Consider the following 19,492-nt stretch of genomic DNA (forward strand, 5'->3'; position numbering starts at 1 on the left):
AACTAAGATCATGGCATCTGGTCCCATCACTTCATGGCAAATAGATGGGGAAACAGTGGAAACAGTGGCTGACTTTATTTTTGTGGGCTCCAAAATCACTGCAGATGTTGACTGTAGCCATGAAATTAAAAGACGCTTACTCCTCGGAAGGAAAGTTATGACCAACCTAGACAGCATATTAAAAAGCAGAGATATTACTTTGCTAACAAAGGTCCATCTAGTCAAGGCTATGGTTTTTCCAGTAGTTGTGTATGGATGTGAGAGGTGGACTATAAAGAAGGCTGAGCACCGAAGAATTGATGCTTTTGAACAGTGGTGTTGGAGAAGACTCTTGTGAGTCCCTTGGACTGCAAGGAGATCCAAGCAGTCCATCCTAAAGGAGATCAGTCCTGGGTATTCATTGGAAGGACTGATGTTGAAGCTTGAAACTCCAATACTTTGGCCACCTGATACAAAGAGCTGACTCACTGGAAAAGACTCTGATGCTGGGAAAGATTGAGGGCAGGAGGAGAAGGGGATGACAGAGGATGAGATGGTTGGATGGCATCACTGACTCAATGGATATGGGTTTGGGTGAACTCCGGGAGTTGGTGATGGACAGGGAGGCCTGGCGTGCTGTGGTTCATGGGGTCACAAAGAGTCGGACACAAATGAGCAACTGAACTGAACATAGCATGCAGGATCTTAGATTTAACAGGTGACATTTCTGTTAGTAAAGAAAATTCTATTGTCAGAATAAAAAATTTTGACATATGTTAAAAATTCAGTATTTCTGATATGCTAGGCACTGTGACAGACCAGTAACAGGGCTGTCTTACTTCCCTTGGTTTATAATCTAGAAAAGAAGGCAAACAGAAATGGCACATTAATTCATTACAACCGTAATGTTGTATGGGGAAGGCTTCTCTAAGTGCAGCATCTTCTACCTGGAAGAGAAGCAGAATCAGGCCAAGAGAAGAAGGAGAACAGCATTCTGGGCAGAGGGGGAAGTATGTGCAAAGGCCCTCAGGCAGCCCCCGAATACCTATATTCTGGGGAATAGAGAGTTAGGAAGATGGGGGAGGTAGGCAGCAGGGTCAGATAACATGGGTTCTTGTTTGCCTTGTGGAGATTTTTTCTAAAGTACCATGACAAGCCACTGAAAGATTTTAGGCAGGGTTTGATGAATTTAACACATTCAAATATTAAAGTTTGAAAACTCTGACCGCAGTACAGAGAATAGACCAGAGTAGGACAAGATAGGTGCCATTCAGTGTATATTGTTTCCCTCTTGGCAGTCTTTCTTTGTTCAGATTAATACAGATATTTAGTATACTCATTAGTTTGCTACTCTGAGGGAATACATTTCTAAGTCTTAGATTCTGTTGGCTTCTGTCAACAGGATATCTGCAAGATATCTATGTTTTTTTTTCTAAATTACTTCTTTTTGTTATTTTAAAGTTTCTCATTACTTCTTATGTTACTTTGGGGAAGGGGAAAAGGTAGAGAGTAGTAAGATCTAACTCAGTAATAAAAGTCCATGTCATTCATTTAGTCTTTTAGTAAACATTGATTGACCATTTAACTCTTTGCCAGGTACTAAGTTTGGCACTTTGGATGCAAAATATGAGCAAGCCGTGGTCCTCTAAAAGCTTGTCCTTCAGCGTGTGCAGGCTAAGTCTCTTCCATCCTGTGGACCATACCCCACCAGGCTTCTCTGTCCATGGTGATTCTCCAGGCAAGAACACTGGTGTGGGTTCCCATACCCTCCTCCAGGGGGTCTCCCTGACCCAGGGATTGAACCCCCATCTCTTACGTCTCCTGCATTAGTAGACAGCTTCTTTACCACTGGTACCACCTGGGAAGCCCTGTAATTCAGTGGATTTCAATATTTATATACCAGTACATTTGTCAAGTGCAAACATCTGTCAATAAAAACCTTGTGCTGTTTTCTAAATGAATAAACTGAGAATTAGAACAATAAGATTACTCCTAAGAGCATAGTTTTCTTATGTACAAAGCTGTAAACTTCTCATTAAGTGCAGCAACTTTTTCAGTTATTTTCAGTTTTTCTTCCTCACTTATAATGGCTGAAAGTCTGATTATATTCATCCATCAAGACCAGAAATCCTGAAACACCTTAATAAGCCTTCTGTGCTGAAATATCCAAGTGCTCTAATGAGCTGAAGAGGACCTCGTAAGGCCCTTTTCAGTCATCTCAAAAACTAACAAGTAGCTTAAGATGCTTTAAAGGAAATTGACTTAATATGGCATTAATTTTTCTTAGCGTGGATCCTGCTCATGTAGAATACTTGCCAAATAATACATTTGCATACAGATTTTTAGTTCATCCAGTATTCTCTCAAACACTTACTGGGGGGACTCTCAGCCCATTCTGTGTTTTAAATACCATCTATAGGTCATGCATGCTCAGTTGCTCAGTCGTGTCCAACTCTTTGTGACCCCACGGACTGCAGCCCTCCAGGCTCGTCTCTCCATGGGGATTCACCAGGCAAGAATACTGGAGTGGGTAGCCATTTCCTCCTCCAGGGGATCTTCCTGACCCAAGGATTGAACCTAGGTCTCCTGGTCTCCTGCACTGGCAGGCGGATTCTTTACCCTCAGCCTCCGAGGAAGCCGAGTCTGTATAGTTCAGTGACTTCCAGTTAAATCCAAGTTAAATCTCCAGCCTTTGTCTTCACCCAAACTCAGTCACTTGGTTATCTAATGGGCATCTCAGACTTAGCATGTATGGCTTAAAAGTATTGATTCTCAATCCCTATCCCATCATCTTCACTTCCTGGCACTGCTTTTTGCTCCGAACAAAAAATGAAGAGTCATCCTTGCTTTCTCTCTTTTCTGATCTCTCATGTAATCTCAATCCTGTTTATTCCCCCTCCGAAACCAATCCCAGTTCCACCTGCTTCTGTCTCTCTTAGCGAACACTAGTCCAAGCCACCATCTAATAGCCTTCTATTTAGCTCCCACAATTTCACTTTTCCCCCCACAAACTTGAAGTAATCTTTTATGATGTAAATCAGATCGTGCCATTTTCCTGCTTAAAATTCTTTCAGGGGTCCCCACTGAATTAAGGCTCTTTAGTCCCTGGTGGTGCAGCAGTAAAGAATCTGCCTGCAATGCAGGAGACTCAGGTTCGATACCTAGGTTGGGGAGATCCCCAGGAGAAGGAAATGGCAACCCACCCCAGTATTCTTGCCTGGGAAATCCCATGGACAGAGGAGCCTGGTGGGTTACAGCCTGTGAAGTCACAAAGTGTCAGATATGACTTAGCAACTAAACAACAAATATGTCCTATCTCATTTCAGCCTGACAGATACCCCCACACACACCCAGTCATTCCAGCTCACTGACACTTTAGGGTCTTTGAGCTAATCCTTCTGCCTGTTGATTCTTCCCCCCAAATCATCTCATTTTGTGGCTGGCTTCTTCACTGATTCTCAGTTTAAATGACACTGTTTTCCAAAGATGTTTCTTAACCATCAACACAGTATCACCTCTAGTCACTTCCTATCACATCAACCTTTTAAAATCCTATTTATCGTGAACTTTTTCTTCTTAATTTATGTGTGTGTTTGTTTAGTATCTTATTCAGTTCTCTATATCACTCTGTACTTCCGAGAATATAACAGTACTCTAATAAAAATTCTTTAAACAAAACATCTTACTTCATTTATGTACTCACCAGTAAGGGTATGGTGACCCATCATCACTGCCGTGCCTCTTCTAATTGCTGTTGCCAGCTCTGTGCTGTAAGTCACCCCAGGTCACAGCTTGTGGACCAGGACTTTTGGTTTAGATATTTCCATGGCCTGCAACAATATGAGGACAGAGGTAGTGACCATAGGAGTTTAGATTCCAGACGTTCAAATATACTTCTCTCATAGAAAATCTACATTCCTATTGAAGAACCTCTGATCTGTAATATTGGTCTAATTTGTCAGTTAGTTCAGGAATCCTAAATAACATACATACTTTTTTTGTCTGATGATACTTTAAAGAATGAAAAAATTATTTCATAAGTAAATGACGTTCATTTTAGGTTAACTTCTAATACGAGGATATCAGTTCAGAGAAATATAAAGAGGTTAAAAAAAAAAAACTAAAAAACCCCTTGGATTTTCATAAACTTTGTGAACTCTGGAGAAGTATCTCATTAGTATATAAAGATATTATAAGTAGAAGAAAGAATAAAGTAAAAAATAAAAGTATGAGAGTTTAAACTGAGAAGTTATAGAATAATCAAACAAAGTTAATAATTTTTCTCAACTTATTTTTTTTCAGCTTTGTGAACTATAACCTAAATTAGTCTTAGGGTATTAGTAAATAATTGTTTACCAAATAAAAGCTATCTTTAGTTTGTAACACATTAAGGAATAGTCACATTATGGGGGAAAAGATAATTATATTCCATCTGAAAATTTGATTAATGTCCACAGTAAAAGCCACTTTGCAGTAACTTTCCTATTATTAATATAAATTTAAAATACTACTTATGAGGCAATTGAAAATTAAATCACATTTTTCCCATATTTAGGGGAGGGAGAGTATGTTTTTCCAATGGTTTATTACAGAACATTTCAGTGAGCTAAAAAATGAACCCAGGTCATATATAATTTTATCAAATACAGTCTAGGAAATAGGGTTTAAAAGATACAAAGGCATCTTTTCTTCCTTTCCCCTGAACTTTTACACTAAACCAGATTATTATTCAATCTTTACATTTTCAGTGATTATCTCATATTTATTTTTAGTCCTCAAATTATGTAGTCAATGAAATTAGTGTTTCGGTTCTCATCTGCTCATTTCTCGCAAGAGAAATCCTTCTAGAACCTACTTCAGTGCTGAGTGGAATGCTTTGAGACATTATATTGTAGATTTCTGGAAGGAATTTAGAACAGTAATATTCCTTCCAGGTGCTTCAATAACCACTGCCTTTTAAACTGACCTCTGGTTTACATGTGCTATCATCCTTTGGTATCTTCCATAGGTAAGTCCGCAAGCCTGTAAGCATCAGACACTGTTTCAAAGGACTACAGATGATGTAGACTGTGTGTCATAAAAAGTTCTTTTTTGTCTGATTTCTTTTTCAGAACTGTTTTCAACTTACTTGTTTCTTGAGCATATTATAATTAATGTTCTATGTCTTGCTCTCCCTTTTTGTCCCTCTTTCTTTCGCCTAGTCGATTTCTGAATGTTTCCCTTTGTTCCTGTGATCTTTTCACAGCGGCACTCTCTGGGGGAAGCTTTGCATAAGTCTATCAACAATGTAAGTGAGCGGAACTTACACTCTGTACACAGGGCATGTTGCAGTTTTGGTTTTGCACCAACATCATCACTGCTTGAAAGCTTTAATTTATGATATTAAAAAATACACTTTTTGGCCTCGGTAAGATATATTGTATATGGGTAGCAAAGCTTCTAACTTTCAGCCTTTTGTCTGTGTGTGTGCACACATCTGTCACACTGTATTGATAAGCATGCATTTTATTTTAAAGCCAAGCAAGATTTTACTTCTCAGATATAAAATTCATTATTTTAATATTTGCATTGATAGATATAGTAATATTTTGAAAAACTATCAACTTGTTGAATCTAATAAAAATGGCAATAAATGTAAATGTATTTCTTCTTTTGTTAAAGTAGTCTGTTTTTTAAAAGCATAGTATCAATTGACTTCTTAAGAGTATCAGATAGTTGTGCAGGTTCTTAGATTCAGAATATATTTTACATTTTAATGTTACAATTATTAAAAGATTTAAAGCAAAATGGAGTAAATCCCTTTCCAAAGAATTGGCAATTGGCAATGCTATTCTTTTACTTATGCATGCTCAAAAATGCAGATATTAAGCTTCAAAGTAATATTCCGTTTAAACAATAAAATTTTTTTTACATATGAAGAGAAAAATGAAATTTATTTTCACATCGAATCCATACCCAACTTGTTCTTTAAAATAAGTTAGCAAAGAGGTAAACATCTTCGAATATTTTTCTTGATATCCTAGGGCAGAGATCAGCAAATTTTTTCTGCAAAAGACCAGACAATAAATATTTCTAGTTTTGTGGGTCATGCAGTGTCTGTGACACCTACTGGCCTCTGTTGTTGTATGGAAGTGCCCATGGGCAATAGAAACAGACTCTAGTGTGCCAGTTCCAACCTAGGGGAATCAAATCTTGAGTCTAGAGTGGTCCTATGAAATTTTTATATTTCAAAACTGTGTCTTCCTACCTCCTTAATTTCTTTCTACTGTGCAAGAAAATTTTTATCTGTTCTTTATGTTCAACTTTACTGTCTATATGAAAATTAGAAATGCATGAATACATTTAATGCCATTATCTTTAATGTATTTTAAAGTGGTACTCAATGTTGGCAAACTAAGGCTACATTTAGATTTTTTTTTTAATAGTCACATAGAGCATAGTAAGAATTTGGGCATCGTTGCTCTATCAATCCAGACTTTCTGACATGAATGCTAATTGGGATAGAAATAAGAACCCCAAATAAGATATGATTGATTATTGTCAAAAATTATTTGAGTTGTACTTCAGAATACTTGTGGCAACACAGTCACTTTCCCCTAAACAGTTACAAATGAAAAGGTGTTCATTAAAATAAAAACAATTTAATTTAAATCTATTAGTGATTGGATGAGAATGCCTTGATTCATCTCCTACAAAAGTGAAATCCTCATTAATTAGTTCTCTTTTGTAACATCATAGTCACTGAGGACGAACTATTCACTCAGACATCTCCCAAACCAGATGTGACCTTGTCAGTATCATTCACCCGACTGGGAGCTACCCACCTCCTCCACACACTGTTTAGCCAGCCTTCCATGCAAGAAGTTTCCCGCTATATGCTGCCTTGTTCTAAGAGAACAAGTAATCGTTGATGCCTCTGTTCTTTATAAAAACTTGGTAATTTTTTTCAACTAAAAAGGAGAGGATGACTGGAAATATTCTAAAAATATCGTAAGGGCATTAAGTAGGCATTACTGTGGTTCTCAATCAATAAACTCAGCTTACAGGTCTTCTTAGAAAATACCAGAAAATTATGGATGATTCAGTATTTTCCTGAATGGTCATAATTTCAGAAGCTTAAGATGGCTTTTCTTAGCCAGGCCCTTCAAAAATAGCAAATTAGAGATTAAAAAGGAAAACAATAGAAAGAATTAAAATATTCAAACAGTTTGAAACATTTTACATGAGCATTTAATATAAGTTGTTGACATAGTAATAAATTATTCTACTGTCCTCTACTAGGCCTATGTAGAGGTTTTTAATATTGCCTTATATATTTGAGGGCTTCCCTGGTGGCTCAGACGGTAAAGCGTCTGCCTGCAATGTGGGAGACCTGGGTTCGATCCCTGGGTTGGGAAGATCCTCTGGAGAAGGAAATGGCAACCCACTCCAGTATTCTTGCCTGGAAAATCTCATGGATGGAGCCTGGTAGGCTACAGTCCATGGGGTTGCAAAGAGTCGGACACGACTGAGCGACTTCACTTCCTTCCTTCACTTATATATTTGAAAGTATTGAACTGAATATTAATATCATGTAGTTTAGACTTTCTAATAATTTATGTTGACCTTTCTTGTCAAAATTAACAAATATTCTGGCTCAACACAATTCCACAACTCCATACCTGTAATTTATTGAAAAATGAAATTGTACTTAAACATCCTATTTTTCAATTGCTTTTTCTTACTTATTTTTCTTGTTTTCACAAAAAATGAATGAACCCTCTTAAACGAAGCCTCTACCCTGGAAAGCAAGTCATTTTTAAAAAATCATAATTTATAGGACAGCCTTTTTCAGAAACACACAGAATCACTAGATAAATTGTTCACCAGGGAAAATCCCATGGATGGAGGAGCCTGGTGGGCTGCAATCCATGGGGTTGCTTAGAGTCAGACACGACTGAGTGACTTCCCTTTCACTTTTCACTTTCATGCATTGGAGAAGGAAATGGCAACCCACTCCAGTGTTCTTGCCTGGAGAATCCCAGGGACGGGGAGCCTGGTGGGCTGCAGTCCATGGGGTCACACAGAGTCGGACATGACTGAAGTGACTTAGCAGTAGCATAGGAGAAAAGGCTGTAGGTAATATTACTTGAAGAAGATAGTTGGTTTTCCTCCTTGATCTCATGAAGTGAACTGAGAGCAGAGGACAAGTAAAAGACCAGGGCTTCAAAGACCTCTCTGGTCATTGCCTTAAGATGCTCATTAAAGAAGCAGCCAGAGTCTGAGTGTTATGAACTCCAGAGCAGTGGTTCTCAACTATGACTGCGTTAAAGTCATCTGAGAAACTTCAAAACGAGAGAGAGATTCAGCCTTCTGATAGACTCAATGAGTATGTGTTCAGATCATTTATTTTAGGGTGTTTTGGTACAGCGTTTGTAATAGCAAAATCAGGTGAGATGATCTGAATTTCCATCAGGAAGGATTAAAGTATTTATAGTGTATTTATACTTTGAATGATGTCTACTGGGATAAATTTGGCTTTAAGCAGCGGAACACCCAGTTAACAGTGGCTCATGCTGTCAGGATACTTAACAAGGTGCCCAGGTACTTTGTGTACTTCTGCTTTGCCATGTTCAGTATGTTGGCCTTGGGACCTCAAGCTGGTCATGTCATGGTTGCAACGTGGCTGCTGCAGCTCCCCCTTTCATGTTCTCGAGCAACTATGCTAACACAGGAGACTCTCCGCTAAGCAGTTTTTTAATCGGGAAATGAAATCTCTCCCCCTCCTCCAGATTCTCCACATACTTCCTTTTAGCTTATTAACTAAGAAGGGATGATATGACCTTAGAGTTAGGTTACTGTGACTTTCTTATCCCAGTCATAATTCACTCCGTGGGCTGGGAGAGGGGCCTGCCTTCTTGAAGATGAGGATTTTTCATTCAGTTCCTGAACAAACTCAAGAGTTCCACTCGTTGTGAAGAAAGAAAAAGGGGGAGATGGGCATTTGGGAAGGAAGAAATGGTGCCTGCCATTTGCATTATCTGTAGTCATTGTAAATGCCCCCGTGCAAGGAAAAACAAACCTCTAAAACCAAATTTTTTGGCCTCCCTAGTGGAGAAATCATTAACCATCATTAAGTAAATCCATGAGTATACTCAGCATGAAGGGAGCTACATATTGTTGATTGTTTGAAAAGCTATAGCAACACCTAAGGATCTTGACACCCTCATTGTTTCATGAAGGAAGTTGATGTTTGTTTCTCTGTTTAAGACATAGGGGATGTTTGTTCCAACAGCAGCCCCATGGGTCTCTGTTTCAACTACTTTGGACATTAAGCTCTGGTCTCTTGAGGTGTGCTCTGGGGCCCCCAAGTAATTTTTGTCATATCATGCCAGATGTACACTCTACGTGGTGAAAGTCATCCGTCCACCTGTTTACACATAACATAGTTTAAAAAAAAGCAAAAGAAAACAAAACAGGAAATTAAGAGAGAGATAAATCATAAGAGTTTTGGGAGACACATGCCTAAAATAAAACAGTTAACAATTTGGTGCACAATCTTCCAGACTGTTATTTGTCATTTATAAATAAATAGAGATGCATGCAAATGCAAAAAAAAAAAGTCTTGGGAGATATCAAAATGTTAGAACTGATTACCCTTAGGGATTGGGATTTGATGAGGAAAGGGAAGGAGGGATACTTTCCCTAAAAACTCCTTTATTAAAGAAATTTTTTTCACAACAAACACATTACTTTGGTAGTTAGAAATTATGTTAGATGGTCTGGGCTCAATTCCAGACCTATTTAATCAGAATAGCCAAGGGTCAATGGCTGGGCAAGTACATTTATTAAAATCTGCAGAGATGATTCTGATATATAGCCAGGTTTGAGAACCACAGATTACATTTGCTATCTCAGGATATTCTTTGTTCTGAGGATAAGCTATTTGTTTATTTTCTGTATTGTTTGGAGAAGGAAATGGCAGCCCACTCCAGTATTCTTGCCTGGAAAATCCCATGGACCGCGGAGCCTGGTCGGCTACCGTCCATGGCGTCACAGAGTCGGACACGACTGAGCAACTTCACTTCACTTCACTTTCATTTCTGTAGTAAGATTTTTGTTAGGGGTAAAGAAAACTAGAGTGCATAAGAAACCAAAGGTTGTAAGTAGGACGTACATAGTGAATGGCGTATCTCATGTTGACATCCTATCGTGTCCAGTACCTCAGATTTGATATTTCAGTTTCTGTTTTGAGGGATTTCCACAAACACCATTGCAGAGGTGCAGAATCTTTGTGAAACCGCCCTGTTGGAAGGAGGTAAAGCTTTCCCTTATTCAAAAAAATGTATCTATATGTCTTTAATTTTGTCTTTTTGAAATTTGTACAGCCTTATTTTCAAAAAGATAGTATTTTAAGTGGTAGAGATCAGAAGGTAGCAATTACTGTCAGTGAAGTTTGGCTTTTAAAATTATTTGCAAAGTATCTGGTAGTAGGAGTAGATTAGTAGAATATTAGTAGAATATTGATTAGGAGAATATATTATTTGATTAGTAGAATATATTTAATTCATATATAAACTGCTGTGGTGAGAATTTTTTAATTAGGGTGAAAATCTTTTCTAAAATATTCTCTTCGGTTCATTTAAAATCAGCAAAATAAAAAGCTTTAAGATTTAAAATCACAACAGATGTGTAGAAACTTATACCATATACTTCATAATTTGAAAATAATTTGAAGCAACTAGTACTGCTTCCCATTTATTCAACAAATGCCTTTCTGCAATACTGTAATGAGAGTATTGATCTAAGTTAATGCAAAGGGTCTATCTTTGTTTTATTTTAAATTAATGAAGTTTTATATTAATATGTATTTCCATAAAGTATACTAAACTCTGCTGTTTAAGTTATAGCTATAAAACAGCTCATTTTACATTGCTTTGCTCATTATTTCTGTCTTTAAAGTGCCATGTAATTTTCATGCTGAATAAAGGCTGACAATTTAATGCCATCTACTAATTTAATTTTTAAAAGAGCAAAATAAGTTTTGATGCTGCATTGCATGATAAAGGCTTCCTGCTTACAAATAATGTTACTGTTTTGAGCATGACTCCAAAGATTTTTAGATAGCCTTAATATTATTTTCATATGCTTTCAAAATTAAGAATATAAAGTGTCTAAACTAAGTATACTTGAGGACTAAATTGCATGATAATGTCTGTTTGCATATACTTTATATTTGCTTAAATAGAAAGATTAATCATATACCCTAAAATTAAAAATATTACTTTGGTGTTCTTTCAAGGTAAAGTATATTATGATTTAAAGTATTTAAGCTGGAGAGGTTTAAAAAGTGTGGTTAGATTTTAAATGAATAACTGTTTCAAAACTGTGGTATTAATTAATTTTAAATGTTGTACTTTATAAATTTCATCCTTATTTGGTTCAAGTGTGAGTCAAATTATAGTCAAATTAACATATGGGAGCTGTTTTTGATGCAGTGACCTTTTGAAATAGATAGTTCAGGGAAAAAAGCTACACTGCTGTGAACTGACTGGCTTCTTACTAACCTAAATGCACCCTGATTGGAGGACAGGACCCAGGGCCACCACTAGCCCACGTGGTGCCTGTGTACAAATCAGCATGCTGTGCCACTTTTTGAGTGGACTTGGATGCATGCCAGGGCAGATGGCTTGGTGAGCAGCTTGTTCACTGGGTAAATTCGTCCTCACTTGGCCCCCAATAATAGCTTTGATAGGATCAGTCATTATTCTTTATGTAACGTAGTCTTTCCCTAATGTTCCCATATACGTTCTAGTAAGCTGTCACCAGGGACAAGGCAGTCACATGGGTCCCTATTCTGGGTCTGGGACTAGGGCTGAACTTGGGAAGAGAGTGGGTAGGAGCCTTGTCTATTTCAAGAACCAGCTAACTACTACTTTACACATTGGGGTTCACAAACACACATTTTATTACCTTTTTACCCTTTTTTGATTCTTTTTTCTTTGGAGGTTGTCTTTAATATTCATTTCATCCTGATTTTCTTTGCACAAAATGATGAGAAATCACATGACATGTTTGTTTTGGCCCTCCAGCTCACACAAGGTAGGCTTAGCTGTTGCTGTGCCTTTCTCCTGCAGTTTTTGCATTCGCAAGTTTATTTGAGCTGTAAATCGTCAGTGCTACTGCCACTTAGAGGGGTATGGGGTTGCGTTGCCTGGGGTCAGAGTGTTGCAGTTCACCATGACTCTAAACATGGAAATAACCTCTGAAATTTTAGGCTTATTTGGAAATTAGTGAGTAGAATTCATGTAACTTTCAATAGGTAAAGTCACTTGTTTGGAAATACGTTAAAACAGATTGAACATGTGTCAGTAGTATCGTTTCTCATCAGTACTTGACCCTCTCCACAAGGCATGTGCTAAGTTTTTCTACTAATCCTGATGTATAACCTTGCCCTCGTGCCAGACCCTTGCAGACAGCTGTCACTTACCCGAAGCTCGGTGTAGTCTGTGCCTGTTTCCTGCTGCTGGCCTCTGCCCTCTCCTGTCTTCCATTTCATTCTTTCTTATTTTTCTGTCTTAGTTTGCATTGGTGGTGATTCTTCAGCCTATCATTTTCTTTCCCACATACCTTCATGGTGAGACATGTGAGGCAGCCCATGTCTACCTTCCATCAACCAAAAGAAAGTATTTTCTCATTTACAGAAAGTCACTTTAAAGTCTTTTCTTTCCGTTAGCTTTTGTGGCCACAGAAACAGTTTTATCTACATATAAACACAGCATCCTATTATTTAATGGGACACATTTGACAACTTTTTATCTGGTTTCCTTAAGCTCCCGTTAGCCTCAGACTTGTAGAGTACAACTGAGTCGCCTAGTTTCAAGTTTATGGTTTCGTTATATGAGAAGAGAAACAGATCAAATAAAATGGTTTCAACAAATGCATATGTGAACACACACACATATATACAGATGCTTATACATATTTTGTGCTTCTGTTGGTTAATAAAGGTCTTGAGTATTTTAAAGCATGCAGAGGCGGTGCGGATGTATTAAGGGTGATGTTTTCAATAGGAGGAACAAATAAGTTCTCCATAGTGAAAGAAAAGTACCTGTCATTATTACAAGGCTGTAACCAGAAGACTGTGAGAGGTTTGTGATTTTTAAAAAGCTTGAAGTTTTGCAAATCCTTTTGAACTAAATCAAAATTCAAAAATAAAAACTTTTTTACACAAGAATTCTAAATTGATAAACTGTTTAAAGAGTACTTCTTTAATCCTCAAATAATTTTAGCTGGCTTTCATTGAGCAGTTAATCTTTGTACGTGGCAGAACTATTCTGAGTAAACAGCGTGTAGAAATGCTTTTTTCTGTCACATGGCCTGGTGAGGTGTTGACCGAAGCAAGTGGCAGAGCTAAGATTTTAACTCAGAGCCCACAGCCTTAAACAGTCCTGTGGCTCAGCAGTGGAGAATCTGCCTGCAGTGCTTGAGTCAGAGAAAATGCGGGTTCAATCCCTGGGTCTGGAAGATCCCCTGGATGGGGGCATGGCATCCCACTCCAGTATTCTTGCCTGGAGGGTCCCATGGACAGAGGAGCCTGGTGGGCTACAGTCCGTGAGGTTGCAGAGTTGGACACGACTGAGGCGACTGAGCGCCCATGCACTGAAAACAGAATAAAAGCGGCAATACCTACAGATCAGCTCTCCAGGATATATTATTAAACATTTTAAGTGGGCACTTGAAGGCAGTGATTTTGCAGTTGTTAATATCTTTAAAATGCCTTTTCCCCTTAAATAGGCACTGTGTGAAATAGGCCTTGTATTTATTCCTCTTTGTGTACCCTCCTGTGGCGCAGATTTCCCTCCTGAAACAGAATCTGGAGATGCAGCTTTCCCAGTCTCAGACCTCTCTGCAGCAACTGCAAGCCCAGTTTACACAGGAGCGACAGCGACTTACACAGGAGCTCGAAGAATTAGAGGAGCAGCATCAACAGAGACATAAATCTTTAAAAGAAGCACACGTCCTTGCATTTCAGACCATGGAAGAAGAAAAGGACAAGGAACAAAGAGTAAGTTTTAGGTGACATAGGTTCAGATGTAACCCAAGATTCTAAAGAATTCATTTTTTGCTCCAAAAAATTATGTATTGCTTTATTTTAGTGTGTTTTCTAGGCTGTGAGTTCTTTTAGGGGTCATAGTGATTAAACACATGCACTAATTGTACACTGTAGGGCTTCCCTGATAGCTCAGTTGGTAAAGAATCTGCCTGCAATTCGGGCGACCCTGGTTCAATTCCTGGGTCAGGAAGATCCGCTGGAGAAGGGATAGGCTACCCACTCCAGTATTCTTGGGCTTCCCTTGTGGCTCAGCTGGTAAAGAATCCACCTGCAATGTGGGAGACCTAGGTTTGATCCCTGGGTTGGGAAGATCCCCTGGAGAAGGGAAAGGCTACCCACTCCAGTATCCTGGCCTGGAGAATTCCATGGACTGTATAGTGCATGGGGTTGCAAAGAGTGAGATACGACTAAGTGACTTTCAGTTTCACTTTAATTGTACACTCTGGCAGACATATGTTATTTCTCTTTCCCATGATAAGGCCAAGGTCATGATGAGACCAATGCTCTGGTTTGTCATGTGTTAGCAGTGATTACATAAATTTAGTCATTATTATCATCACTGTAATCTCTTAATACTGGTCCTGAACTTAGTCTTTCATCCAATTTTTAATTTTTTTTAGTCTAGATCTTCAAAAGATACATGTGCCCAAAGCTTTTAAAGTTTTAATCTCCATTTTTTCCCCTCATGCTTTTTCTTATGTACAGAACTCACAATGAAATGAAATTGTAGACATTTAAAAATAGTATAATTCCTGTATACTGTTTGTATCACTATATGGTGATCACTCAGAAAAGATACATTATTGGTTTTATTGTATGCCAGAATCTTCCCATATCCATTATTTAGTTCTGTGTTAAAATGTTAGTTGGACATAGCCTTAGTGTGATTAATTTTAGTGTAGTTCATTTCTTAACACTGTATTTCTCAATTTCTTTTAAGGACCTTAAGGATAATTAAGATAAAGATGTGATAGAAAAAGTTACAACTAATAATATTTACCATCCATACTGTTACTACATATACACATTTTAATCCTTTATTTGGGTATAGACACTATTTTAAGAAATGGTATGTTATTTAAAAATTGTTAAAACAAAAATGTCATACTCTTAAAAACAACTAATTTGCCTGTACAGTAAGTTTAGTCTGTTGATGTTGTCCAAAAAAATCAAGGGAGTTCCTTTGGTTAATGATTCAACCTTAGCATTGCTAAATACTCTATTCATTGGATTCCATTTGTCAATTATGATAACACATAAACTTACATATCATACTTTAATTTTATACATACAGCCTTTTCAGAACTATAATCATTTTTCAGAAGAAATCAGAACTGGCAATTTTATTGTCTGTCATTAGGTAGCCAAGCTAACCCTAAGTCAAGTTGTACTCATAGTCCTTTATTTTACCTATATTCAAAGGAACCTATACTTTATGTTTCAGGAAGAATATAAGTAGGCAAATAATAATTTTTAAAAGCATTTTAGAGTAGTGATTGAAGAAACACAGCCCTACTTACAATGTGGTCGCTTTCTCGGAAACTTTTATAGATTACAGTAAGAAAAACCCTTCCTGGCACAGTCCGTTCTCTACACTTGAAGTACCCTGAGCTTTGTTTCCACACTCCTGTGGCCTTACATTTTCTCCTCATCTTGGCTACATGTATGTAGTCTGTTCCTCTGGCTAGGCTTTTAAAACTAACCATATGAAAGTCTTCAGTTCAGTTTTCCAGCTACATCCTCTCAGAGCTTTTGCTTCTGTTCACAAATGCAGGAGCAAAGAAAGGATGACTGTAGGAAAAAGCTACACTTTTTAAGGTTGAAGTTGTAAAAGCCCTCCTCTCTTTTCCTAATCAGGAGATCTTCCCTGATCTGCCCTCCTCCACCTCTTCACTGAGTCTAAGTCTGTGCACACAGAAGAATTATTTGTTAATTTTTGGTGGTTTGCATCTCCTTAGCAGTTTAAGAAGATAGCTTTATTTGGAAACTGCCCTAGGTAAAGGGTCTGTATCTCAATACAAACACTATATATTGACTCTGATTCATGATGATTATGCTCCTGAAGTGAACCTACTAGTTTATTGTCTAGTGATGATCTTATATCTAGTTTTCTTGAAATGAGTTAGAGAGCTGTTTTCCTTAAATAATGAGTTTTAGTATTTTTTCTATTTTGTTTGCATTTCCCTTCCTGTAGTCTAGCATAGTAATTTGAGTATGTTTCTCTCATTCTAGGCTCTTGAAAGTCATTTACAACAGAAGCATTCTGCAGAGCTTCAGTCATTAAAAGACGCACACAGAGAATCAATGGAGGGCTTCAGGATAGAAATGGAGCAGGAACTTCAGACACTTCGGTTTGAATTGGAAGATGAAGGAAAGGCTATGCTTGGTATTTTGAAATGATTATAATCCTATCATATTTATTTTTGCATCCTTCTAACTTGAAATTCAATAAGAAATTACAAAACTGTACTCTTAATTTTGAAACCTCAAAATGACCATCTGAGTGGTGTTCGTATGTTATTTGAAGTTACGGGATGAAGGAGCAAGTGTTGGCAGAGTAGAACGGATAGAACACAAATGGTAAAGTGGGGTTCCCTCAACGTTCTCTGTACTTTGGCTGTGTAAGCGACACACAGAGGTGCTTCCGTTTGTCGTTAAGGGACTACCTGGAGTTAGTCCGCGACATCGTACTTCCCCACTATCAAGTGCCTGAAAGGAATAGACAAGCATGGACCATATGTCTTTAGGCTGCATCATCATATTGGTTTTTTTTTTCTCCCGACTTTAGGATTTTGTTTCGATGGAAAAAGTCATGTTTTGGTCTGACTTTTTGTATGGGTATTTATAGAGGTTATATTAAATAGGATTTTTATCTTTGAGGTGTTGAAATCATTACCTTTTCTATAGAAGATAATTGAGTTTGAAAAAAACTGAAATGTATTTAAAGGGTTTTTTGTTTGTTTTTAATGTCATTCAATAACTTTTTATTCCTGTCATTTTATTTTCCTTGTTTTTTTTTTTTTTTACCAAATTCTCCTAACATTTTTCATGTCTTTGTCACGCTTCAATGAAACATTCTTTTCAAAGTAAGAATTGAGAAAAAAGAAGACTAAAGTTGTGAATATTTGGGGCCTCAAATGGAAAACCAGTTGACCCCTTTCATCATCTCTACTATTGCTGGGAGTTCTAGGCCAGGTCGTTACAGCTCTCTCCTCTTCCTGAGGAGAGGTAAAGATGGGCCAAGTGTTGGAACCCTTGTCCACTGGAACATGATTTAAACATGTCTTTGTTGACAAAAGGACTTCTTGTGATTTCTTAAACTTTTTATCTTGAGATAATTGTAGAATCACATGTGGGCATCCCCAGTGGCTCGGTGGTAAAGACTCTGCCTGCAAGGCAGGAGCCGTGGGAGCCACAGGTTTGATCCCTGGGTCAGGAAGATCTCCTGGAGAAGAGCATGACAACAGTATTCTTGCCTGGAGAATCCCATCGGCAGAGGAGCCTGGCAGGCTACAGTCCATAGGGTCGCAAAGGGTCAAACACAATGGAAGTATCTTAGCATGCACACAAACCTTTTATTTTGAGATGATTCACATGAGGCTGTATAGTCACATGTAGGCTTCCCTGATGTCTGCAATGGTAAAGAATCTGCCTGCACGGCAGGAGACCTGGGTTTGACCCCTGGGTTGGGAAGATACCCTCGAGAAGGAAATGGCAACCCGCTCCAGTATTCCTGCCTGGAGAATCCCAGGGACAGAGGAGCCTGGTGGGCTGTAGTCCATTGGGTTTCAAAGATTTGGACACAACTGAGAGACCAACACTTTTACTTTCATAAGAAATAGTATGGAGAGATCCTCTGAATGCTTTACCCAGTTTGCCCCAAAGGTAACATTTTCAAAACTAAAGTACATGTCACAGCTAGGATGTTGACATTGATGCAGACACAGAAGACACAGTACATTCCCATCACTGTTCGATCCCTGCTGCCTGTATATAGCCACATGTACTTCACTCTCTCCCCATCTTTAAATTCTGGCAACCATTCATCTCTTCTGCATTTCTTTAATGTCATTTTAAGAACGTTGTGAATGGAATTGTACGATATATAACCTTTTGATATTGGCTTTTTTCCACTCAGCATAATTCTCTGCAGGTTCATTCAGGTTGTTATATGTATCAGTAGTTGTCCCCATGGTATCAACCTCTCATATCTGTTGTCTTCAGCCACTGAAGGACATCCATTTGTTTTGTGCAAATTTAGGCAGGAGTTGGTCATATGATAATCATATGTTTAGTTTGTTAAACATCCCCACCAGCAAGCTGTGAGTGACTGAGTTTCTTCACATCCTCACCAGCATGTGATGTGTCATTGTGAATTTTACTTTGCATTTCCCTAATGGCTAATGGTATTGAGGATTTTTCCACATGCTCATTTACCATTTGTGTGTCTTCTTTTCCAATTTGATTATTTCTGTTTTTACACCCATCTGTGGCTTCAGTGACTATCTATTGTGCTGTGATTCCAAATATGTATTTCTAGACCAAACTACTTGCCTTGTGAATTAGATTGATACTTTTTATAGCTTTTTAGACTGTTAGATATTCTAACTCACACTCTGTGTTTTAAAATATCAGCGCACTATCTCCCTCACTTCTAAAATATGTTTCCATTTCTAAAGTCTCCACTTGAATTTATGGTTTACTAAGTTGCTGAAACTATGAATCTAGAAGGTGCCTTCAACTTTTTTTCTTTTGGTTCCACATCCCGTTAGTTCCTCCGCTTAAATATTCTTTGTATCTGTTTCCTCTTCTTTCATCCCTCTGCCACACTTGATTCATGGGTGTACCATTTCTCACCTGAATTATTGCCACAGCCTTCTTGCTGATCCCTCTTCTGCAGTCCATTCTCCAGACTCCAGTTGGGTTAATTTTTGCTAAACTCAAGTCTCACCATGTGACTTTAATCCTTCAGTGACTTCTTGTGTCCTTCCTTAAGTTCTGAAGCAGCCCAGCACCAGGAGAAACAACTTATGAGGCTCTTGGGAGGAGCCTAAATTGACTTGCTACAAGCACAGCATTTTTTTTTTTAAATAAACTTTTTATTTTATATTGGGGTATAGCCAATTAAAAATATTGTGATAGTTTCAAGTGGAGAACAGAGGGATTCAGCCATACATATACAAGTATCCATTCTCCCCCAAACTCCTTTCCCATCCAGGCTGCCACATAATATTGAGCAGAGTTTCCTGTGCTATACAGTAGGTCCTTGTTTGTTATTCATTTTAAATATAGCAGTGTGTACATGTCCATCGCAAACTCCCTAACTATCCCTCCCCCTGGTAACCATAAATTTGTTCTCTAAGAAGCGTAGCATTTTTTGAAATCTCATGTTTTAGCTTTGAAATTTGTAATTTGTAT

The 19,492-nt window shown here is 38.0% G+C and overlaps 1 protein-coding gene across 1 annotated transcript in view; it reads left to right on the plus strand.

Annotated features, from left to right (window-relative positions):
- Window positions 1-19,492, plus strand: part of FAM184A (family with sequence similarity 184 member A) — a 124,290-nt gene that overhangs the window by 86,855 nt on the left and 17,943 nt on the right. Inside the window, exons 10-11 of the mRNA XM_068985415.1 lie at window positions 13,814-14,026; window positions 16,307-16,460. Coding sequence (XP_068841516.1) covers window positions 13,814-14,026; window positions 16,307-16,460 — 367 coding nt within the window. The remainder of the gene's footprint in view (window positions 1-13,813; window positions 14,027-16,306; window positions 16,461-19,492) is intronic.

Source organism: Capricornis sumatraensis, chromosome 13, assembly GCF_032405125.1.
Source record: "Capricornis sumatraensis isolate serow.1 chromosome 13, serow.2, whole genome shotgun sequence".
NCBI lineage: Eukaryota > Metazoa > Chordata > Mammalia > Artiodactyla > Bovidae > Capricornis > Capricornis sumatraensis.